The sequence below is a fragment of the Panthera pardus genome, unplaced genomic scaffold (genome assembly GCF_024362965.1).
Source record: "Panthera pardus isolate Hobbes unplaced genomic scaffold, ASM2436296v1 HiC_scaffold_13, whole genome shotgun sequence".
Taxonomy (NCBI): Eukaryota; Metazoa; Chordata; class Mammalia; order Carnivora; family Felidae; genus Panthera; species Panthera pardus.
This window is the reverse complement of record NW_026526688.1, coordinates 73945935-73968082: the sequence shown is the minus strand read 5'-3', so window position 1 is coordinate 73968082 and position 22148 is coordinate 73945935. Positions and strand designations below refer to the sequence as shown.

At 44.0% G+C, this 22148-nt stretch overlaps 1 protein-coding gene across 2 annotated transcripts in view; it reads left to right on the top strand.

Annotated features, from left to right (window-relative positions):
- The window catches only part of TMEM131L (transmembrane 131 like), a 170188-nt gene that overhangs the window by 137451 nt on the left and 10589 nt on the right, over nt 1–22148 (top strand). For both annotated transcript variants that reach the window (XM_019441230.2, XM_019441228.2), the window contains exons 26-31: nt 1416–1564; nt 9967–10091; nt 13313–13479; nt 14660–14848; nt 18856–18934; nt 19835–19917. In XM_019441230.2, coding sequence (XP_019296775.1) covers nt 1416–1564; nt 9967–10091; nt 13313–13479; nt 14660–14848; nt 18856–18934; nt 19835–19917 — 792 coding nt within the window. The remainder of the gene's footprint in view (nt 1–1415; nt 1565–9966; nt 10092–13312; nt 13480–14659; nt 14849–18855; nt 18935–19834; nt 19918–22148) is intronic.

Below are 22148 nucleotides of genomic sequence, written 5' to 3'. Positions count from 1 at the left end.
CCTGCAGAAGTGAGGTCAGGCTTGCATCACCAAACTGCAGCCTGCTTCCTTGTGAAATAGCTGCCGGGCCATCTAAACTTTCTCAGATTGCAAAGGTATGGTAAGGGAAGTCTCAGTTCAAGAAAAAAAGAGAAGGTATTGAAATGCTTTGTTTCATATCAGAACACTGAGGCCAGTTTTTGTGGGGTTGACGTTGCTTTGACTTTATTTTGAAGTAAGGAATGGAAGAAGAAATACACTTAGGCATGAAATCACTTGAAAGAAAAGTAGGAAAATCATGTTTTCACATGAGGTTTCTACCAGCACCAGCTTTTTTGCCCTGTGATTCATCTGCTCATTTACAGGGTACAGGCCCTGGTTGCTGGGCACAGGTGCGCCCCGACTGGGAGGAGAACCTGCCCTGAAACAGGTCATGCAGTTTTGGTGGGGGATCCTTTCCATTTATGGGTCTTCTGATTTCATCTTTGTAGCAGTCGGGGCAGGCGGAGAAAGTGGTATTTTCATTTTATAACTAAGGAAACTGAAGAAACTCAGGCAACTTAAGAGATTTGCTTTGAAAACTAATTAGGGACTGGGTCATGACTGGAAGCCAAGTCATGGCTTGGCTTTACCTCTCTCACTTTACCTCTCTCTCCCCTCACCAACTTCAAAAAAATTGGGGTAAAATAGGCATAACGTAAGATTTACCATTTTAATTATAAAGCTCTGTGGCATTAAGTATCTTCACATTGTTGTGCAACCATCACCACCATCCGTTTCCAGAACCTTTTCACTGTCATGAAAAGAAACTCTATACCCATTAAGCAGTGAGTACCTCTGCCCTCTCCCACCAGCCCATCTCTATGAATTTGATGACTCCAGGTTCCTCAGACAAGAAGAATCATATAGTATTTCTCTGTGGGGGACTGGCTTATTTCTTTTAGCCTCAGGTCTTCAGAGTTCATCCACGTTGTGGCATGTGTCAGAATTTCCTTCCTTTGCTTTTCCCTCTCCATCATTTTTGAGTATACACCTCAATAGTGTTAAGTATAATATTGCCCACAGTGTTGGGCAATGATTCATTCCTCTTAAGGCTGAATGCTATTCCACTGTAGGTATACCACATTTTGTTTGTCTGTCCATCTGTCTAGGGACACTTGGGTTGTTTCTGCCTATTGGCTGTTAGGTATAATGCTGCTGTAAATAATGGTGTACCGCCTCAGGCTTTTCCCTCAATCTCTTTTAAAGACTTTTTGTAGACCTCGTAACGTAAGCACGGTTTTAGTGGTCAACACATTTCTAGAGCATCGTGAATGTCGGGAACAATCTTTAAGTCTAAATCTCATTAAATTAGATTGGTGTGGGAAAGAGATTTAACTATGGGAATGTGAATGGAAATAATTAGCTAGAGATTAAATCATTTTTATGTATTCAAGGGAATAACCAGCAAGTGCCTGTCAAGAATGAAGTAGACAGCTGTGAAACTTTGAAAAAGGTTGACACAAAGTCTTCCTCAGAAAAGAAGATCCACAAAGCATCTAAAGAAGACATATGTTTTGAGAAACAGGACATACCTTCAGTCGAGGTCTGTATTCCTTTTTCTCTTGCCTATTAGGACAAAACCCATTTTTAGGGCTTAGAGAGCAAATATCTGTCTAGTGACTATCCACGTATATTTCATACTTTTCAGTGAGGGGTCTAGTTATGCATTTGAATCTGTACTTGTAAGTGGTGAGTTTGAGGTGTCTGGAAAGTTTTATTTATCTTCTAATTCCATAGGAGACGCTAAGATAATTTCTAGTAACATCAGATAGCTTTTATCTTTTATTCTCTGGGGAAGCTGTTCTTAAGCAGATGGGTTAACTCCTGGTAAAGACGGTGGAGTAGAACCAGTCCCTTTTCTCCAGTTACCCAACATCCATTTTAGGGTCTGCTCTTGCTGAGTTGGAAGCATAGGCCAAAATCCACAGGAAAGGGATGCCTATCTAGCTCAAGCAAGTGGGCGCTTGTGCAACAGATTCCCAGAAAAGAGAACATAGTTGCACACTGTCCTGGCAAACCCTCTCCCTTCTCTCTAGTGTAGCCTACCAAAGAGCATCTAGAGAGCAGAACCCAGCCCCATATCTCATAGGCAAAAGCAAACAGGTGAAGGAGAAAGGTAGAAAAGGTATTTAGGAGAATTTACCTACTTTATTTCAGAACAGAGCTATCTGTGTATTAGTAAAAGCCCAGTGGGAAAAACGTAGCATTCTAACTATGCAGATATACACTGTATACCACCCCCCACCCCCCCAACACACACAGTAAAAGCGAATGAAAGGAGTAGAACACAGAAGACAGGTAAAGATCCTAATGCAGAAGAAAACATATCCAGAGACCTGAAGAAAACTCTTCATACTTCTCACTATAGAAAATGAACTCCATAAAATGAGAGCTTTTATAAAGGCAAATCAATACACCAGGATGAGGTTAAAAGAGACATTATAAAGCTAAGAAATGAAGACCCAAATGACGTTACACAGACAGTAGCCAAAACTTGAATTATTTGACCCCGAGAAAGGCTTTAAGATAATCACAGCGAGTGTGAGGGAAAAAATTGAAGAGCTGGAAGCAGTTAGAGAAAAGATGATGATAGATATGGGACAAAGAAAGACAAAACCAGTCCAACAGAAGAATAATGAGTGTTTAAGTAAATGACCCAGGAAATAGATCTGAAACATATTTATTCAGAGATGAAATCGAAGAAAATTTTCCTGATACAAGGGAAGAATGGAATTTATAGAATAAAAGGGCACACTGGGTGCACCAGGAAAAACTGACACATAGCAATGGACACAGGCACAGCCTGGCTATAGTTATTGAACTTGAAGCCTAAAGAACAGTGCAAGGAGGTGAGGAAGATGGAGAAACACCAGCTCAGGCTTGCCTCACTTGGTAGAAAAGTCTCATGCCAGGGCACAGGGAGCCATATCTTGGAGAGAATGAGAATGTGAGCAAGAACACTCTAGCCAAGTTGACACTTAAGTGCGAAGACAGCAGCATCCTTAAACACAGGTGAGTTCATCATGAGTCTTTCTTAAAAAATGAAGTTAATGAAATTTAACTAAGCTAGAAGTGAAAATAAGGACCCAGGACTACTGAAGCTGTGTTAAAGGTCTGTTGTTGGGATTTCTGTCCATTTTCCACCCGCAATTAAAACTAAACAGTTACCAATTATAATTGCAGAACAGATTGCATATTTTAAAACGAAAAGGTAACAATCTGCAAAAATGAGAGATGGTATTGAATGGTAGGTGATGGTGAGTTTTAATGTTATTTTTCTTGGTGGAGAGTCCATACTGTATAAAACTGAACATAGCACTTAATAGGGTGAAAACTTAATGAAAATGTCCTTCACTATCTTTCTTAACGTTAAACAATTAATAAAGAAGAAATGATTATTTGAACATTGGCAGTTCCCTGGGTTCTACTTCAGTTACTTTTGTTAAATTCAAATAAAACTGAGCTTTAAATTTTTATTTAAAAATAATACATCGTTCCAATATTATGAATCATTCCTGTCACTTGTCTTGCCATCCTAATGTGTATGTAGGTTCATAGAGAGATAGTAAAAAATAAGGTTTGCCAAATAATCAGTGGCAGACTCTGGTTATTTCTGGGTGGTGGGATTTGGGGTGATTCTTTTTTCCTTCTCTATATTCTTCTATTTTTGCTTAAACTTCATAACCAACATGGGTTTTTCATTTAAATAACTTGAAAATGATACAAAATAAAGATATCCTAGACATTCCAAACTGGGAGTTTGCAGCATTTAAAGAAGGACAAGATATTTCTAAGTAGTCAAGTGGTGGAAGGGATTTCAGATAGAAACGTGGACAGGCAAAGAAGGGAAGGTGGGCAGCGGCACCCCTGAACCCCACAGCATAACTGGGAGCTGTAGTAGATCATCTTTGAGAAGAAGCTCAATCAGGAGTGGGAAGTAATGGGAGGGAAGAGTGGGAGACCTTCCAGATGGGAAAGGCCTTTGCATGCCAATTGAAAATTTAGACTTTATCCCCTAGACCTCAGCCAGAAGCACAAATAGTGAACTGGGTGAGCACAGCAATCAAAGTGATGATGCCTATAGAGAATTGGACAGTAGTGGGTTGCTTGCTAATAAATTTCAGAGTCAGATTTTTAAAAGCACATCTGTCCAAACAAAGTTCTTTCGGCTGAAGGGTTTGGCCAGAGGATTTGGCTGAAGGGTGGCCAGTTTGGGGGGGACCCTGCTGCAAATGATGGAAGGTTTCTGAACTGACATGTGGATGGGTGGTGGAAAACAGCCTATAGGCTGTGAGTTTCTTGAAGGTCATAATTGAGTATTTTTCAGTTCAGTTTCATAAAGACGGGCAGAATGGCTGTTACAAAGATTATAAAGTGTAGTTGTTTAGTAAATGCTTGAATGAATGTGTGGGTAATGCATTTTTGGAGGGTCAGTCTGAATGTTTTGGAGGCTGGGTTATAGAGAGCAGAGATGGGCACCAGCTGTCTTCTCATAAGGAGGCTGTTACTCTGCTGGGAGGTGTGATGTAAGGCTGTGTTTGGGCACAAGCAAGGGTGAAGGGTAGGAAGAGTAGGTAAGAGTTTAGAAGAAAAACTAATAGGACTTCCCTGCACCTAATTGCACAAAGGAGAGGAGCTGTCTGCTCTTATACAATCACTTGCAAAAGTAACTCCAGGGTTTTAAGTCTGGCTAACTAGAAGATGGGGAATTCTGACTTATGAGTTCATTTTTATGTTTATCAAAGCAATGTTGCAAATGAAGAGCATGGACTTTGCAGCCAGACTTGTTGGGTTTGAATCCAGGTGGTCACTTACTTGCTCTATAACATTGGGCAAGTTACTTAACATCGCAGTTTCCATATCTGACAAATGAGGATGATAATAGCCTGCCTACCTCCCAGCATTGTGAGGCATAGATGAGTTCATGTGGTAAGTGCTTAGAGTAGCGCACTTACAAAGCACTGACAAGGGGTAAGTAGAAAGGAAATGACCGTGTTCGTTAGTGACAGCCGGAGATACGGATCCAGGGCTTGAATGGGAGCTGTGCCTGTGGAGGTTAGAACTGAAAGAGGACACTGAGTTCTCCGAGGTGTGTATGTACAGAGGGAAGAGCAGGGGCCTGAGTGTGAACCTCGGGTGGTGGTGTAGCTGTGGACGGCTTGAGGGTGCAGGTATAGCAGATGTACTGGAAGCGAGGCCGGAAGACTAAGACGGGCTGTGCTTTCAGGAGCAGAAATAAAGTCATTGAATTTGAGGTAGGAGGGAATGGGTGAGGGTAAGGGTTGAACCTTAACATCCTCCTGATAAGGGCTTTGGAGACTTCCATCTTGCCCTGTAGTGAGATCGAAACCAACACTGAGATATGATCATTCAGTGGCTGCACAGCCTGCGAGCTGGGACTCACACCAGGTCCCTCCATCTGAGGGCCACAAGGAGGGAGGTGGCCCCGAGGAACTGTGCTTCAGTGGTGGTGCTGCTGGCATCCATCTGTCATGGGTGGGTGCCATTCCCCCACTTCAGACTCAGCCTCTGGCCCCCATGACAGACCCAGACCTCTGTGCTTGGGCCTCTTCTTTTTTCTCGTTATCCCTGGAGCTCAGACTTCGCTCGTGCACAGTCCCAGGGGTCATGTAAGCTCCTCCTTCCTTTTCTGGCCTGGGAGCCTGTGTAAGACAGACATCTGCACCTAAAGATGATGGCAATCCCCTCAACAGGAAGGATGCCACCAGCTGGAGGATCTGAGGGACCATAGTCCCTCATTTGTTTTGCTGTCTCCAAGACTCACTCCCTGTTTTGCAGAGCATCTCTTTAAAACCTTGCAAGTGTGTGCTTTCCATTTCATTGTTCGTTTGGAGAAGTCGTTCTCAATAAACACATTCCCAAGGGCAGCACTCAATGTTTGTTTTTCTTATACATTCTTAGGGCCTAACTTTGCAGCTTAGAAAATTGTATAAATCTGTCTATAGTACATGGGGAACATTCCTGTAGATTTATTGGCAAAGAAGGTTGAAGCCCAGATTTAAGAGCTACAAACTAAATTTTAACCGTAGCCCTGCTGTTTATTTTTTCAAGCAGATTTTTTTCCCCTTAGAAAAGGAATTTATGATTGTTACAAAAGCATAAGGAAGGGGCAGCGGGGAGAAAAGTCTATCCAAAATGAACCACTTTGTACATTTTTATATATTCTATTTCTTTTTTATACAACTTTTTAAAAACCTCAGCATCATCATTATGTAGATGTAGGTTTGCTAATCATGCTAATAATTCTGAATTTTCTCACGTTCAAAACAAAGGGAACTTTCAGTGGTTACATAACATTCTGTCATTTAACTATGCCCCTAATCCTAAACCATTCCCCTGTGACTGGACATTAATTTACAGCTTGTTATTTTCGTAAATAGCGCTATGATGAGCTACGTTGTTCTTAAGTCTTCCCTGTATACCTGCTGTGTCCTTGTTAGAGATTTCTAGAAGTAGGATTAGAGAGTATCCTCATGTGTGCCCCAGATTGCGTTCCAGAAAGGTGGATTCATGTTCACATGGATGGTGTAGGAAACGCTGGCTTCCTCTGCCCCCAGCAGCCCCATGTGTCATGCAAAATCTTGATCAGCGAGGTAGGGAAACGACTGTGTTTTCTTTCACTTTGCATCTCTCACCAGGGAAAAAGCAGCACTTTCCTATTCCGAAAAACAAGTAAAAACTCATCCATCCAAAATCCTACCGCTGAAATCTTTTTCATTTTTTAAAATAAGTTAGAAGTGAATGTCTCGCCCAGTTCCACTTGTGCTGCTCAGAGGCAGACTATGTTAACAGCACTCTGCCTCCCCAGCCCTCTCCTGGTGTTTGCAGGCAGAAACATGCAGTGTAAATACACTCGTGGTTTTTAAAACCAAAATGGAAAGATGAGATCCAAACTGGTCTATAATTTGGCTTTCCTAAAAACATACTTCATTATTAAGTATTTTGGGTGAAGTCTTCATGGTTTTTAGCCTTTTATATTTCTTTTGCAAATTTCTATTTCATGTCCTTTGCCTGTTTTTCTGTCGCATGTGTTTTTCTTATTTTCTTTAAGAACATACAGCACAGTATTGACTCTGCCTATCAAATAGTGTATCCGATTTTTTTCTTAATCGGCCCTTTCCCTCTTTTATTTGCTTTTACTTATATACAGCAGCTTGAAGAATGTATTGTGAAATCTGTGGTTTTTCTTTGATTTTTTTCATTTGCTTTTACTAAATGTTTTTGCTTTTAGGAAATCTTTTTATTTCATTGTAATCAATGAAATTGTCCCTTCTACCAGGGCTATCAGAGAACTTCACTAGTTCAAATAATTCAATAATGTGATAATAGCCAGGTCTTCTATAGAATTCTTACTATGTATCAGGTAATGTAACACTCACAACAGCCTTTTGAGGAAGATTCAGGAAACTGAGGCAGAGAGAAGCTAAGTAACTTGCTCAAGATCACAGTTGCAGGCATGGAGTGAGATTCAAATTGGGCTGTTTGGCCTCACAGTTGTGGTCTTACTTGCAACTCTGCACAGACTCGTTCCCTGGTTGGTCCTGCCTCCCTCTATGTGTGACACCCTCTACCAGAAAGCAAAGAGCCAGATTGTGCCTTTAGTCTGCCTCTCATTTCTCCACAAGTCTGTTGCTCTGGGTCTCTGGTTTTCTCTCCCGGCCCCCTCCCCCCGCCATCTGCTACTGCCAGTGCTGGCCTGTTCTCCAAGCCTGACTGGAGCCCTTCCTCTTCACTTCCCATTGTTCCTCACTCCCTCTCCCCCGCCCCCCAGCCCCCGCCACACACACACACACACACACACACACAGCAAGTCCATTCATTAGTTTTTCATTCCTCAGTATGTCCTCAGTCTTTTCCCTCTCTTGTCCACACCCTGTTTCTGTTCCTGTCTGTGTTTGCTCATGCACTCTGCTTCTCTGTCATTCCACTCACCGGAGTCCAGCATGCCCCGCACTCTCGTTAATCACTCTTGCCTATATTCAGAGACAGTAACGATGCCTCTGACCACCCAGTCTCATGTCTCTGTAGTCCTTCTTGTTTGCACAGGATGACAAATCTAACCAGATTGAGTGCAGAAAGGCAGCCAAGTGTCAGAGTGACTACTGACCAGCTCACTCTTTCTCTGACCCCACTTAGAGACAGATCCTTTCTTTGTATGTGACTCTGGAGGGACAGAAAGGCTCAAGTACTTGCTGTGTTGAAAAGTCTTTCTTGGCCCTTAAGTGGAGAGGGGAGGGGAGAGGAAAACTTTCCTCCCCAAAGTTAGAAATATACAGGGAATAGTACGTGAATAAATATGGCATGTATTTACTGTTTAACTTTGGATAATGTCTGATCATATGTTATTAATGTGTTTAGCGTCTAACTTAAGCAGTTAGCATAAAATCCTATAAGATAGGGCTATGTGTGTTTAACGTGTCATGTTTTTCAGATTCCTTCAGAATCAGAAAAAAGTTAATACATACTTATTGGGAGAGAAACTAAAGGAGTATTAAGAAGAACCCCCAAATCCCATAATCCTACCACATGTACAGTTGCAGTTTCATTTTATTTCTAGTATTTATTGTAGTAAGCCTCTTGCCGTAATATGTACATGAGGCTTTTGATACCCCAGATATGTAACATGTAGGCATTTGAAACCTTCTGCTTTTCCTCTTCCAAGTCTTGTGTATTAGTCAGGTGTATGCTAGAATGCCATGGATTCCTACTCTGATTTCTGGACCAAACTTCTCAAAAAGGAAGGTAAAATGAGGCAGTCTTTATTCTGTATGAAAGGTGAATCCTAAGGGTCAGTAGGAAGAGGACTCTCTGAGCTGGGGGATTTGCCTCTGTGATGTCCAGGAACAATGCATTTTTCAAGCCCTAGTGAGCTCTGTACCTTCTCCCACCTGCTGACAGTGCCTCTGCTGTAAAGAGGCAGAGTTTGGTGCACATGGGTGGCTCAGTCAGTTGAGCATCCGACTTCGGCTCAGGTCATGATCTCATGGTTCGTGAGTTCAAGCCCTGCTTTGGGCTCTGTGCCGACAACTGGGAGCCTGGAGCCTGCTTTGGATTCTGTGTCTCCCTCTCTCTCTCTGCCCCTCCTCTGCTTGTGCGCTCTCTCTCTCTCTCTCTCTCTCTCTCTCTCTCAAATAAATAAACATTAAAAAAAAAACCTTTAAAGAGGCAGAGTGGTAGAAGGAAGAGAAATAGAGTTATTAGAGGACTTCTAAGGCAGGAGCTACTTCAAAATGTTAAGGGGCAGGGGAATCCCCCTTCTCTTGGCTTAACAGACTATGCCTAACATTTAAAAGAGGAAAAGGCCCAAATTAAAAAAAATATATATATATGTATACACACACACACACACACACACACGTATGTGTATATGTGTATATACACATACGTACATAATGTATAGATATATAAAAATACGAATTTCATGCTAAATTAAGTTTTTCAGAACCACATTTAAAACATCAAGCATATTCTTGCCTTATTTACAAAAGCTTAAACTAGTTTGGCACACTCAGTGGAGATTTGGCTGTCCTCCTAAAGTTTTTCTGTAAACAAATAAAAACAGAAATACACAAATTACTCCTAAGTTGAGTTTTTACGTGACTTTTCTTCAGTAGTAATTCATGCGAATTGCACATACCAAATTAACAGGTGAATGCTGGAGAATTTATTGCTGCCGATTAACAGCAAGCTGACCCTAAATTGCTAACAGATGTTTTTCCTTTTTAGCCTGTTTGGAATTTTATAGGCAATGATTGTTTTTTCTTTTTGCAGAGATTGAGGAAGGTAGAGAAGGAAGGGAAATGAAAACAAACTAGAGATTGAGAAATGTATGTCTCTGTTTTCACCCATGTTGGAACATTCTGAATTCATATGAAGTTGGTCTTCAGTTTAAACCTTTACTTAAGGTTTCTTTTTTCTCTTTAGCAAGAAGATCCTTATAGGAGGAAGAAGCTTCAGGAGAAGAAAGAAGGCAATTTACAAAACTTGAGTTGGAATAAAAATCGAACATGTAGAAAAAACAAGAAAAGAGGTACTGCTCAGGTCTTGAGGTGTGTAATTTTTACGATCGCTTTAAAATTTTCATCTGTTTTTTAATCTATAATTTTATTCTTAGCTATTATCTTTTAATCTTATTTTTGTTGTATTGGATACAGAGAATAGATATCAATGTTTGTATTTTGAGATAAATGTTATTAAAATTAATACATATCCTGGTTATGTTTTCATTTCTTTTCCTAGAATAATACCTTAAAGTGAACATAGTTTTCATGTTTTTACTTTATAAAATGCTCAAAGCTCTGGGAGGTTTTAAAGAAAAAGTGTGGCATCCTCTGTGCCCGGCCCTTCATTCTGTCTGTGCAATGCGGTTGCAAGAGTGTTTGTGGGTCAGGTGACAAGAGAAGACAGCTGGGAGCTCTCAGGCCTCCTACCCCCGCATTGCTCTCACCTGCGAGGGGTCCTGCATTCCCCTGCCCCTTAACAAGAGAACAGTCATGACTCAGGGAACCTGAGGCTCAGTCCTGCAGAAGCTGGGTTCTCTTACAGCGTCAGTAAGTGAGGTGCCCAGACATTTTGTGTTTTGCCTACAGCCCCAGAATTGGTAAGGGGCAGGGTCTGAATTGGAACCCAAGCAGTGTGATATTCTTCTTTGGAAACCTTGCTTCTGTAGCTCACCTAATATCCCTGAGCTTTCATTTTCTTACCAGTAAAATGAAGGCACTGGATAGTGTTTGTGGGAATCCCACATTCTGGCTTTTCAGAAATATCTTTCTAAATCTGATATTATGTGAATTTCTCAGCTTGAGGTTGGTTGGTTTGTTTTTTCAAGGGGTCACTAGTATGTATGTACATTCTGACTTCAAATCTACCTGGTGGTATAGTTTCTGAATTTTGACTTCTTGGTTTAGACATCTAAACACCCAACATATGCACAAGCCCAGAGCCTCTAGTAGAGACGCTTTCTCCTGCCTTTTCCTCCCTAAGTCCATGGATGGAGCCTTTCAGGTGTCCCTTGCACTGACAATACCCCCTTCTCAGGACCCCAGTTTTATTTAGGAATAGTTCCAGCTCCCTGACTCTTGTATATAACTGTCTTTGAGAGGAATTGAAACCTACCCCCTGGGCTTTAAAACCTTTTTCCTCCTGAGTACATCCTCACCACTCTGGCTTTTTCTTCTTCTGAGTTCAGGCATCTGGGAATTTCTTTCTTATGAGCTCAGCTAGGTATTTAAATGTGTTTCTGCCAGATTGTTCTCTAGTGGCTCCAAATCTTCCTGGGGAAGGGGCTCCACCATGCTGCAGTTCTGCTTGTTGTTGGAAGGGGACTCTGGCAGCACAGCCCACACTGAGGCAAGGACCCTGGCATGGGAGGGTGGGGGGCACATATGGTGCTGCTTGCAGTGTCTGTCGCTGGGTCGCTTAGGTGGTTGCTGTCCGGAGCCTGTGATTCAGCATTGCAGCACCCCCCCCACCCCCACCCCAGCCTTCTCGTTTACACTCTGCTGGGGAAAGGTCAGGCAGCTCCAACGTCCCTGGCTCACTCAGAGCAAACAGCAAAGTGCAAATAGGAAAAAAGCATAGACTCACTGCTAGTTTGTTGTTAATACTAAATACTAATTGTTGATTAGCAATTACCATTTTATTTAGGCTAAATTATTTAAAAGCTGCAGCGTGGTATCTTGTGGAAAGGAAAGTTATATATATATATTTTTTAATGTTTTATTTACTTATCTTGAGGCGGGGTAGGGGCAGGGAGAGAGAGAGAGAAAATGAATCCCAAGCAAGCTCTGTGCTGTCAGCTCAGAGCCTGACAAGGGGCTCCATCTTATGCACCATGAGATCATGACCTGAGCCAAATCAAAAGTTGGATTCTTAACCAACTGAGCCACCCTGTCGCCCCCTACCTTTTATTCTTTTTACGTGTATTTTCATAAAAAGTTGATTGACTTAGGTCACTCTAAAGTATTATATTTTCCTGATGTGAAAATACAGGAAGATACAAAATTCGAGTGGAATTTCACCAATTAAGCATTATGATATATTTCTACAAGGATATTTCTGACATGCTAAAGAAACAAAATTTAAAATTTTTTTTTTAACGTTTATTTATTTTTGAGACAGAGAGAGACAGAGCACGAGTGGGGGAGGGACAGAGAGAGAGGGAGACACAGAATCTGAAACGGGCTCCAAGCTCTGAGCTGTCAGCACAGAGCCCGATGCGGGGCTCGACCTCACGGACCATGAGATCATGACCTGAGCCGAAGTCGGACACTTAACCCGACTGAGCCACCCAGGCGCCCCAAGAAACAAAATTTTAAAATAGAACTTTCCAGTAGCTTGTAACTAATCAGAATGTTTTGAGAACATGATGCTTAAGAAGTAGCCAGGGGGCCCTCACCCATTTTGATTACTCTCAAAATAAATGGGTAAACTTACAAAAAGAGAAGTGGGTACTTGTTGGATTGTCTGTTTCCTTGGCTCTTGCTTCTTCTGTTATAGTCTTTACTTTGAGCGGTCAGAAACCAATGAAATCATGTGCTGTAGCTCACATATTTTGTCTTCTTAACTGCCATCCTACAAACCTGAAGTGAGGTACTGCAGTTAGGTGATGTGAATAGCCATCTGTGGACTCCTGTGGCGTCCTCTACCCATTTCTATTTTGCCATTTACAAAACCATTACAGTTCTTTCCCCAGTTCACGGTCTAGTAGAGAGATGTTATCATTGGACTGTGAGCTCCCTGGGGAAAGAACTTTATGCTTTGTAAGCGCAACTTTCCTAACAATACATGGCACATGGTAGTCACTCAATAAATGTTTGCTAAATGAATGGATGAGAAGAGATATAAATGAACGCTCAGTACCTTCCCCCAGACACCAGGCAGCAGGTTCATCTATTAAGAATCATACCTGTCACTAAAGCCAAGGAGGATGAGCCAAGAGTCCTGGGTTCTGGACCTGGACCTGCCACTTATGAGGTGACGGAGGGACTCCATCACTTATTTAACTTTATGGAGTTTTATTCCTCTCAGTGTGAAGTATAGAGTAGATTAAATGAGCTCCAGATTGATTGTAGTTCTAAAACAGCAAAAATCTTTTGTCTTTTTGATACCACTCCCTTACTCAGTGTCTTCTCCCCCAAAACACAAAGAGCAGAGGTCTTGGGTTGTCCCAGGTTCATTTTCACCTCTGGTAAGTCTCATGGAAAGCAAGGATGGTTGGATGATAACATGTGGATGTGATTTGTTTGTTTGTTTTTTGTGGTTCTTCTAGGCCTTCTGAACAGAGTGAATTAAAACTTGTGTGCAATGCATTTGAAAGGCCTGAGCTGAGCAGTGACGTCGATGTCAGAAACTGGTGTATACAGGAAAACCCGGGGGAAATTTGTAAGACAGATGCTGGCATTGGGAGCAGTTTACCTGCTGCACAGGAAGAGGCAGGTGTGTGACTATGTTGAGCTATGAGCAGTGCTTCTGTTGGGATTTTTGGTTCCTCCAGGAAGTAGCCACTGTAAAGAAGTGACACCTTGATGAGGTTATCGCTTCAGAGGCAACTTAGGTTATTGACGCCTGAATGGAAAGCTGTCAGGATGACACTGTAAACCTGAGATTCTTTTGAACCCGGGCAGGCCTCGAGTGTTGTCCCCTCCTCCCTAAAATCTGGCCATTCTCAACTGTCCTCCTGCGCAGTGCTGAAGGAACGGTGGTTGCTCCCTCTGGGGACAGCCGGGTGAGAACTGTGTTCTTCTCACACACCCAAGCCAGGCAGTTCCTGCACAGCCAGGCTGCCGTCCCTCCCAAGAACTTCCCGGCAGCGCCTCTGGGAGTGAGAGGTAGAGGGCACCCAAAGCTAGGTCCGAGCTAGACTAAGGGGTAGCAGGAGGCTCCAGGGCCACTGAAGTTGACTGCACGTGTGGGGGACGGTGTGGGGGAGTTGTAGTCCTGTCTGCCAACACCGTGTTCCCAGACACACGTCCATGTCCTCCATGCACATGGCTGGCAGATTTCAGGAGTTTCTTTCTCTGTCCTCTCATTCATTCCCTTGACACATGTGTTGCCTTTTGGTCTTCTTGGGGGTTCATTCCACTCATGCATAAATAGTACTTTGAAGCTCTCTTTTTTTTTTTTTTAACATTTTAAGTAATTTCTACACCCAACATGGGGCTTGAACTTACAACCCTGAGACCAAGAATTGCATGCTGTACTGACTGAGCCAGCCAGTGCCCCAGTACATTGAAGCTCTTAGGAGGTATCTTCATAAAAGAGAGGGAGAAATTACCTATAAATTTCCAGTCTGATCAAGTAGCTCAGTTTTCTTCACAGAGTGTTTATTTCCAGAACCACTTTTAGATCAAGGGTATGCTTGGTATTGACAGTCTGAGCCCCAGCCAGGTGTAATCACCCATCCCGCAGGCAGAGTAGACACAGCTCATCCCTCACTGTTTCTTAAAGTCCTGTTATTGGTTGTAGTTAACTTCTTTCTTCTTGCTAGATGTGCAGAGGTAGCAGACCCTGACCGTGAACCTGGCCTTCTTCATAACTTCACTTATCTCCTTAGTAGACATGGCATCAAGTTGAAAATTGTTCGAATGAGGTATGACTTCTCCCTTCCTTCCTGCAGAGGGTTACTACCAGAAGACTGGCAAGAAGTGTGTGGAGAAGTCTTGCTCGGATTCCAGCTCCGACTGCGGCAGCTCCTCGGGCGGCGTTCGGGCCAGCCGTGGCAGCTGGGGCAGCTGGAGCAGCAGCAGCAGCAGCTCTGATGGGGACAAGAAGCCCGCGGTGGGCCGTCAGCACTTCCTGCCAGGCGGTGAGTCCTGGGAGTACACCCAGCCCTGGGAACGGCCCTCCCTCCTGCCCTGCCTCCCGCCTTCCCGCCTGTCCTCCCTCCCTCCCTCCCACCTGCCCTCCATCCTGTCCTCTCTCCCACCTGCCCTCCCTCCCACCTGCCCTCCCTCCCTCCTGCTCTCCCTGCCACCTGCCCTCCCTCTTGTCCTCCCTCCCACCTACCCTCCGTCCTGCCCCTGCCTCCTGCCCTCCGTCCTGCCCCTGCCTCTCGCCCTCCCTCCTGTCTTCCCTCCCTCCTGCCTCTGCCTCCCGCCTCCCCCCTGCCCTCCCTCCCATCTGTCCTCCCTCCTGGCCTGCTGCCTAGCCCAGTATGAGACCTGGATCTGTTTTCCAGGGCCTGGAGTACATGCGGGACTGCAGATTGGAGTGTTTACTTAGCTTTGGATTTCATTCACTCTTTTGTTCTTTCCTCCTTCCTTTCCCTCTCCCTAAATCATCATCATCATCATCACCATCATCACCATCATGTAATGTCTAACTTTGACACAGTTCAAAGAACTTTTGCATTCCTTTTTTCACTTGCAAGTTTTTATTATGGTAAAATATATATAACACAGAATTTACCATTTTTTAATTTTTTTTAACGTTTATTTATTTTGAGAGACACAGAGTGTGAGAGGGGGTGGGGCAGAGAGAGAGGGAGACATAGAATCCAAGCAGACTCCAGGCTCCAAGCTGTCAGCACAGAGCCTGACATGGGGCTCAAACTCACGAACCGCAAGATCATGACCTGAGCTGAAGCCGGCCACTTAACTGACTGAGCCACCCAGGCGCCCCCAGAACTTACCATTTTTAAATGTACCATTCAGTGGTGTTAAGTACACTCATATTGTGTAACCATCACCACCATCAAATTTTTCCATCACCCCAGACAGACTCTGCACCTTTATCTATCTATCTATCTATCTATCTATCTATCTATCTATCTATCTATCTATCTAAGAGAGGGGGAGGGGGGAATCCCACGAAGGGCAGGCGGGGGGGGGGGGCGTGGAGAGAGAGAGAGAGAGAGAGAGAGAGAAGTGGGTCTCACCTGAAGCAGGGCTCGTGCTCACCCAGAGCTGGGCTTGAGCTAACCTGACACAGGGCTCGAACTCACAAACTGTGACATCATGACCTGAGCTGAAGTCAGATGCTTGACTGAGCCGCCCAGGTGCCCCACATCTCTGTACCTTTAAACAACAGCTGTCCATTCCTCACTTCCTGCAGCCCCTGGAAGCCTCACCTCTACTTCCTGTCCCCATGAATTTGACTACTCTGGTGTCTAAGTGGAATCACACGGTGGTCGTCCTTTTGTGTCTGGCTTATTTCCCTTGGCATAATGTCTTCAAGGGTCACCCATCCTTCTTTTTTAAGGCCAAATCATACTCTGTTGCATGCACATATCTCATTTTGATGGGCACTCGGGTTGTTTCGACGTTTTGGCTATTGTGAATAATGCTGTGAACATTGTGGCCTTCTCTTATTTTTGAGAAATTTGAGGATTTGGGAAAGGTCAGAGAATTAACTACTCTTACTTTCGCTATCTTTACCCTTGGGTTTGTTTTTGTTTTTAATAGTGCTTTGTAGTCTTTTCCACTTTGGCCTCTCCGAGTCACTGCCCACTGTCATGAACTTGGCACATGTTCTTTTAGTCCATATTTTATCTTACATTTATATATCCATCAACAAAGTATAGAATTATTGTTTTTAACTTACATAAGGGAAATCATACTTCAGTATATCATTCTGCATTTTGCTTCTTTCACTTAATGTTATTTTAAAGCTCTGTGTCTATATAAAGATGGAATTCATTCCTTTTCACTGTTATTTTCAGCTTAGTCTTTGTGTAAGGGTGAGATTGAGAAACTCACATTTGTGAGGCCTTTGTTCACCCATCACACTCACACTGCTCCCAAGTAACCCTGAGGGGCCAGGGCTGGTGTCCCCGTGCCAGTCTGAGATTTGAGGTCCCGGGCACAGAGAGGTTGGCAGCCTGTTCCACACCCCAGTTTGCTTAAACCCTGTCTCCTCCCCCCAAGACAGGCTGCTTCAAGCCATGGACCATTCCCTTCAGCAGCCTCCGGGCTGTCCTCTCTTCTCTGTCTCCCACCGGCAGCGAGACATATAAAAGAAGGTCTTGTCTGAGAGACCAGGGCCCTAGTAACCATAAAAACCTACAGAAAGCACCCACGCGTATTTTCAAGCTGCATTTCTCAGCCTTTCTTTCATTATCCTCTCCCTCCCCAGGAGCCTTTTGAGACACTGTTTTCTTAATGACCCCCCATAAAATTTTAATATCACTGATAGGCAGTGTTTATTACTGTGCAGTGTGCTTTAGGGATAAAGAGATAAGATCTTCTCAACCCCCAAGAAACTCAGCAGTCCTGCCCCCCTCTAGGAGACACTGTCGCCCACGTGGAGACACACAGGCTCAGATGAAGGCAGGCAGGTACAGGCGCTTTGATAGCGGGATATGTTTGGCCTGAGGAAGCTTGAGTTCCACAGCCTACACCAAGCCCAGCTCCATCCACCACTGAAGACAAAGTTTGCCTGATGATGCAAACATAAGATTCTGAAAAATCGGTCCTTACTAACAAAAAATAGAAATGCAGTTTTGCTCGGGGGAAAGGCTGAGAGAGCAAGATGACAAAAATTATTCATAGTGTTTCTGTACAGTGGCTTAATATGTAGTTTACAAGTTGTTTGAGGGTTACGTACTGTCAGAAAAATGTCCCCAGCATAATTGTGGTGTAAAAGACCATAAGGACAACATATATGTGAAGCATGACCCCAATTTTATATGTATGCGTACACATAAAAGAGATTGTAAGGAAATATATCTAAATGTTGAATGGCAGTATAATTGCAGGTGACTTCTGTTTTTCTCCTTCCTTCCTTCCTTCCTTCCTTCCTTCCTTCCTTCCTTCCTTCTTTCGTTTATTCATTTTTGAGACAGAGAGAGACAGAGCATGAATGGGGGAAGGTCAGAGAGAGAGGGAGACACAGAATCCGAAACAGGCTCCAGGCTCCGAGCTGTCAGCACAGAGCCCGACGCGGGGCTCAAACTCACGGACCGCAAGATCATGACCTGAGCCAAAGTCGGACGCCCAACCGACTGAGCCACCCAGGCACCCCCTGTTTTTCTTCTTTAAACTTACGTTTATTTTCATAGATTTCTTACAGTAAATATGTATTACTTTTATAAATTGCAGGGATCTATTTATATAGCAAGATTTCTTTTATCAGAAAAACCCCTATGAGAAAGTTACATGATATTAATGATTTCAGCTTTTTGCCAAAATTAAAACACCATTAATCCAAAATTCATAAATTTAAGTGTTGAATTTCAGTAACTTTTCAATGAAGATAAATATAATAGAGATTTTTTTTAATGTTTATTTTTTGAGACAGAGAGTGCAAGTGAGTGAGGGGCAGAGAGAGAGGGGGATAGAAGATCTGAAGTAGACTCTGTGCTAACAGCAGAGAGTCCGATGTGGGGCTTGAACTCACGAACTATGAGATCATGACCCGAGCCGAAGTCGGATGCTTAACCGATTGAGCCACCCAGGCACCCCTATAGTAGAGATTTTTTAAAAATAAAATCACTGAGGGGTGCCTGGGTGGCTCACTCGGTTAAGCATCTGACTTCGGCTCAGGTCATAATCTCACGGTTCATGGGTTTGACCCCGACATCAGGCTTTGTGCTGACAGCTCAGACGGAGCCTAGAGCTTGCTTCCGATTCTGTCTCCGTCTGTCTCTGCCCCTCCCCCACTCACACTCTGTCTCTGTCTCTCTCTCTCTCTCAAAAATAAATAAATGTTGGGAAAAATTTAAAAGAATAAAATAAAATTACTGAATGTGAAAATCATTTTAAAGTGAGAACTTGCTCATTAAGGGTTGGAGATATTAGCCATCTGCTCTTTAATACATAATACAGTTGAATTACATGTGTAAAACATAATGATAATGTTTTTGTTTTTATGCAGGAGACAATGTTTCCCAAAATGACTTTCCTTCAGAAACTCCCATCTCCTTGAATCTTTCTCATAACATCTGCAATCCCACGTGAGTTTTTAATTTCCTAGCTTTGACGGTGTGTTGTAGGTACTGCTTTTCCTGTCCCTGCTTCTTCCTTGTACTTGGTTCTGCGGGTGAAAATAGGAAAACTTTTTAAGGATGTGGGAAAATACAGCCCAATTTTGCTCATCATTCAGGAGGCAGGATCCTCCCGAGGAAACACATTTCATGATCTCTGGGGTGCCCAGTGACGTAGCCACATTGGAACACATCTCGTTCCTGAAAGCAGACAGAGAAACTGCAGTAGTTGTAGGGATTGGAGTCATCAACGCTTTGCTACAACTTGAAATAAAACTGGACGCCCATGACTTAGGGAAGTTTGCAAGACCCCAGCAGCTACCCCCATGATAACAATTCTGCTGTGTGATGCTTGCCACCGCATGGGACAAAATCAACAAGTGGCTTTTATTGAGTGGGAGAAGAGGAGGGTACGCAGCCGGCAGAGGTTTTCAGAGTGGGCATGTGATCACCTTTCCGTAGGCGCTGGTCACATAGTGAGAGGACAGGAGGCTGTCATTAAAACTAAATTGATGGGGTTGTAAAGAAGGAAACTCAGCATAGGAGACAAAGCTGTCTGTGAACTGTTTTGCTAGAGGTAGGAAGTAAATTAGGGATTAATTCTTGCTGCTGGCTGGTGGTGGGCTGATGGTGAATCTGCAGTTCACCTTAGCTACCTTAGTTAAACTTGTTTTGTTGTTTATTTAAGAAAGGCTCTGCTGGGTCTTGGGAATTTACTATTCCTCAGCCCTTTTCTGGCCGTGTACCATTGTGTGTCTAGTATTTTATGTTTCTTGTGGGAAGAATGTCTGTAAAAACTCAGTGAACAAATTTGGTATGTCCTTGTACAGAAGAAATGAGTAGATCCTCATTCTCTCACTTTCTCCACAGAAACGTGAATAATGTCCCACGGTATGCAGAACCTCCCTGTCCCAGCCTTCCTGCCAGGCCTGCAGGTGTCGAAGAAGATAAAGGTGAGGCGCATACGCTTGGAGCAGACAGCAGCCAGGTGCTCCACACTGCAGGTCGGGGAGCTTGCCAAGACAGGCAGGTCGGGTGGGGCCGGGGCTTCGCCCAGCGCCCTCTTGTTCAAGCCATGTCACTGGGCTTTCGTGCGTTGGGAATGTACCTGCCCTCTGGACTGGCTTCATTGAGGTCTCTGACTTGGGCTGCCCCCTCGTTTAGAGCCAGGGTACAGGTGCCCTGTGGCCCGAGTATAGCACGGGGTGCTTTGCAGGGGACTATGTGTGGTCCACCTTTGCCTGTCTGAGGTAACAGAGAAATAGAGAAAGCAAAGGTAAGCTCTGGTTGGACAGCATGCCATGGGTCAAGTCCAGGCACCTGAGCCTGCTTCCACCTTTCCCACTCTCTCCCTGTCCTCCCTGCCTCCCCATGTCTTAGAAGTCCTTTAACCTGGCCTCGCAGCCTCAGTGACCAGCCTCGCTCCCTGTACGCGACCTGAGACCAGGAGCTGAGCTCCTGCAGGCTACCCCCAGGTGGGGAAGACAGCGTCCCAGGGGTGTGGAAATGATGTGAGTGGGAGGGAAAACCAAACCCCGCTCCCTCCTGGGGTCTCTGTAGGACGTCAACTCCAGTCTCCCTCATTTTTCTTCTCCAGTTCTCTTTGTTACCTCTCTTGGCTCTTGTCTTGTGTCTCCTGTTTTCTTCTAGTGCCTGCTTCCCACGTGATTAGGGTCAGGAACCGTGGCAGGATAAACCTGATGTTCACTCCCGTGGCATCATTTAGCTTTAACGCATGTGCTTGCTTTTGCTCATATAAATGAGACTAGATTTGAAAACTCCTCTATGCATTGGAGCCAACTCTGAAAGCATAGGCTTCTGTGCTGTTCTTTGGATACATTTTGGACTTGCTGTTGTTGCATTGTCATTAGAAATAAATTATTTGTGAGTTGGATCCAATTACTAATCCAATAAAATAAGTGTTTTCAATTAAAAAAAACTCTTGAATTCAGTAATGTTGCTGAAGCAAGACTTGGACAAAATTTAGGTGGTACTACCTTTTTTCTTTAAGGTAGTAGACAAGATAAGATTTAGTTGATGGGGAAAAATAAAAACTGTCAAACAGATATGCCTTAAAATGGTATTCTGTCTGTATCTGTCTGTATGTGTTGTCAGGTGGAGACTTACATGTTGTCTAGAGTCTTAATCTGTTTTTTTGCATGTGTGTATGTTTCAAGTGCCTTTTACCTTGTTCTTGGTGTTAATAATCTGCAAGTACTTTTGTTTATTTATTTTATTTTAGAGGGAGAGAATGGGGAAGGTACAGAGGAGAGAGAGAGAGAGAGAGAGAGAGAGAGAGAGAACCTTAAGCAGGCTCCATGCTCTGTGTGGAACATGATGCGAGGCTTGATCCCATAACCCTGGGATCATGACTTGAGCCGAAATCAAGAGTCAGATGCTTAACCAACTGAGCCACTCAGGCACCCCTGCAATTAGTTTTGAATCACCTGTTATAGTCCTTGGTTGGATCCTCAAGTCACTAGAGAATTAGATCTTGCTCAGAGTGACTGTCTGCAGAGCACTGGCCCCATCTCCTTCTGCCGTCCCTGCCCTTCCTCACACAGCTGCTTTTTGCCCAGCCCCAGTTCCCCCATCCTCGTTACAGTCTCTCCGTTGCTACCTCCTTTCACTGCAAACACCTTGCAAAACCACATTCAGGGTTCTGCCAGGTTCTGCGGCTTCTCTGCCGGCTGCAGTGCCAGTGAGCGAGGCTGGAGAACAGTGGGCAGAAGCACACACAGCAGCCACTGCTCTGTACGTCCACAGCCCTCGCTTCACGTGACCCCATGGCTGCGACTCTCTGGGCCCTTATCTGTTCCCTCCTCTGTGCTCATACTTCCAGTGCTTTCTGCCTCGTCCTCCTAGCTGATATTGCTTGGTGTTTCCCTGGGAAGGAAAGAGACAGTTGGAGGCCTTCGGAAGGCTCCCACTGCCCCGTCCATGCACCACCAGTCGCGACATCTTCTGCTCCTTCCTGTTTCAACCTGTTGAATTATCAGTGCGGTGCTCCTCCCCAAGGCTCTTGTTTCAGTGCATTGCCCATCCCTCTGCCATCAGCTGGTTTTCTCTGGGGGTCATTCCATCAGCTGTGATACTTCCCACCTTTAAAAAACCAACAGCCCAAACCCTCTCTCTCAACCCCCTTCTCTAGCTACGTCGTGCCTCTCTTTGGGGGAACTTCTTA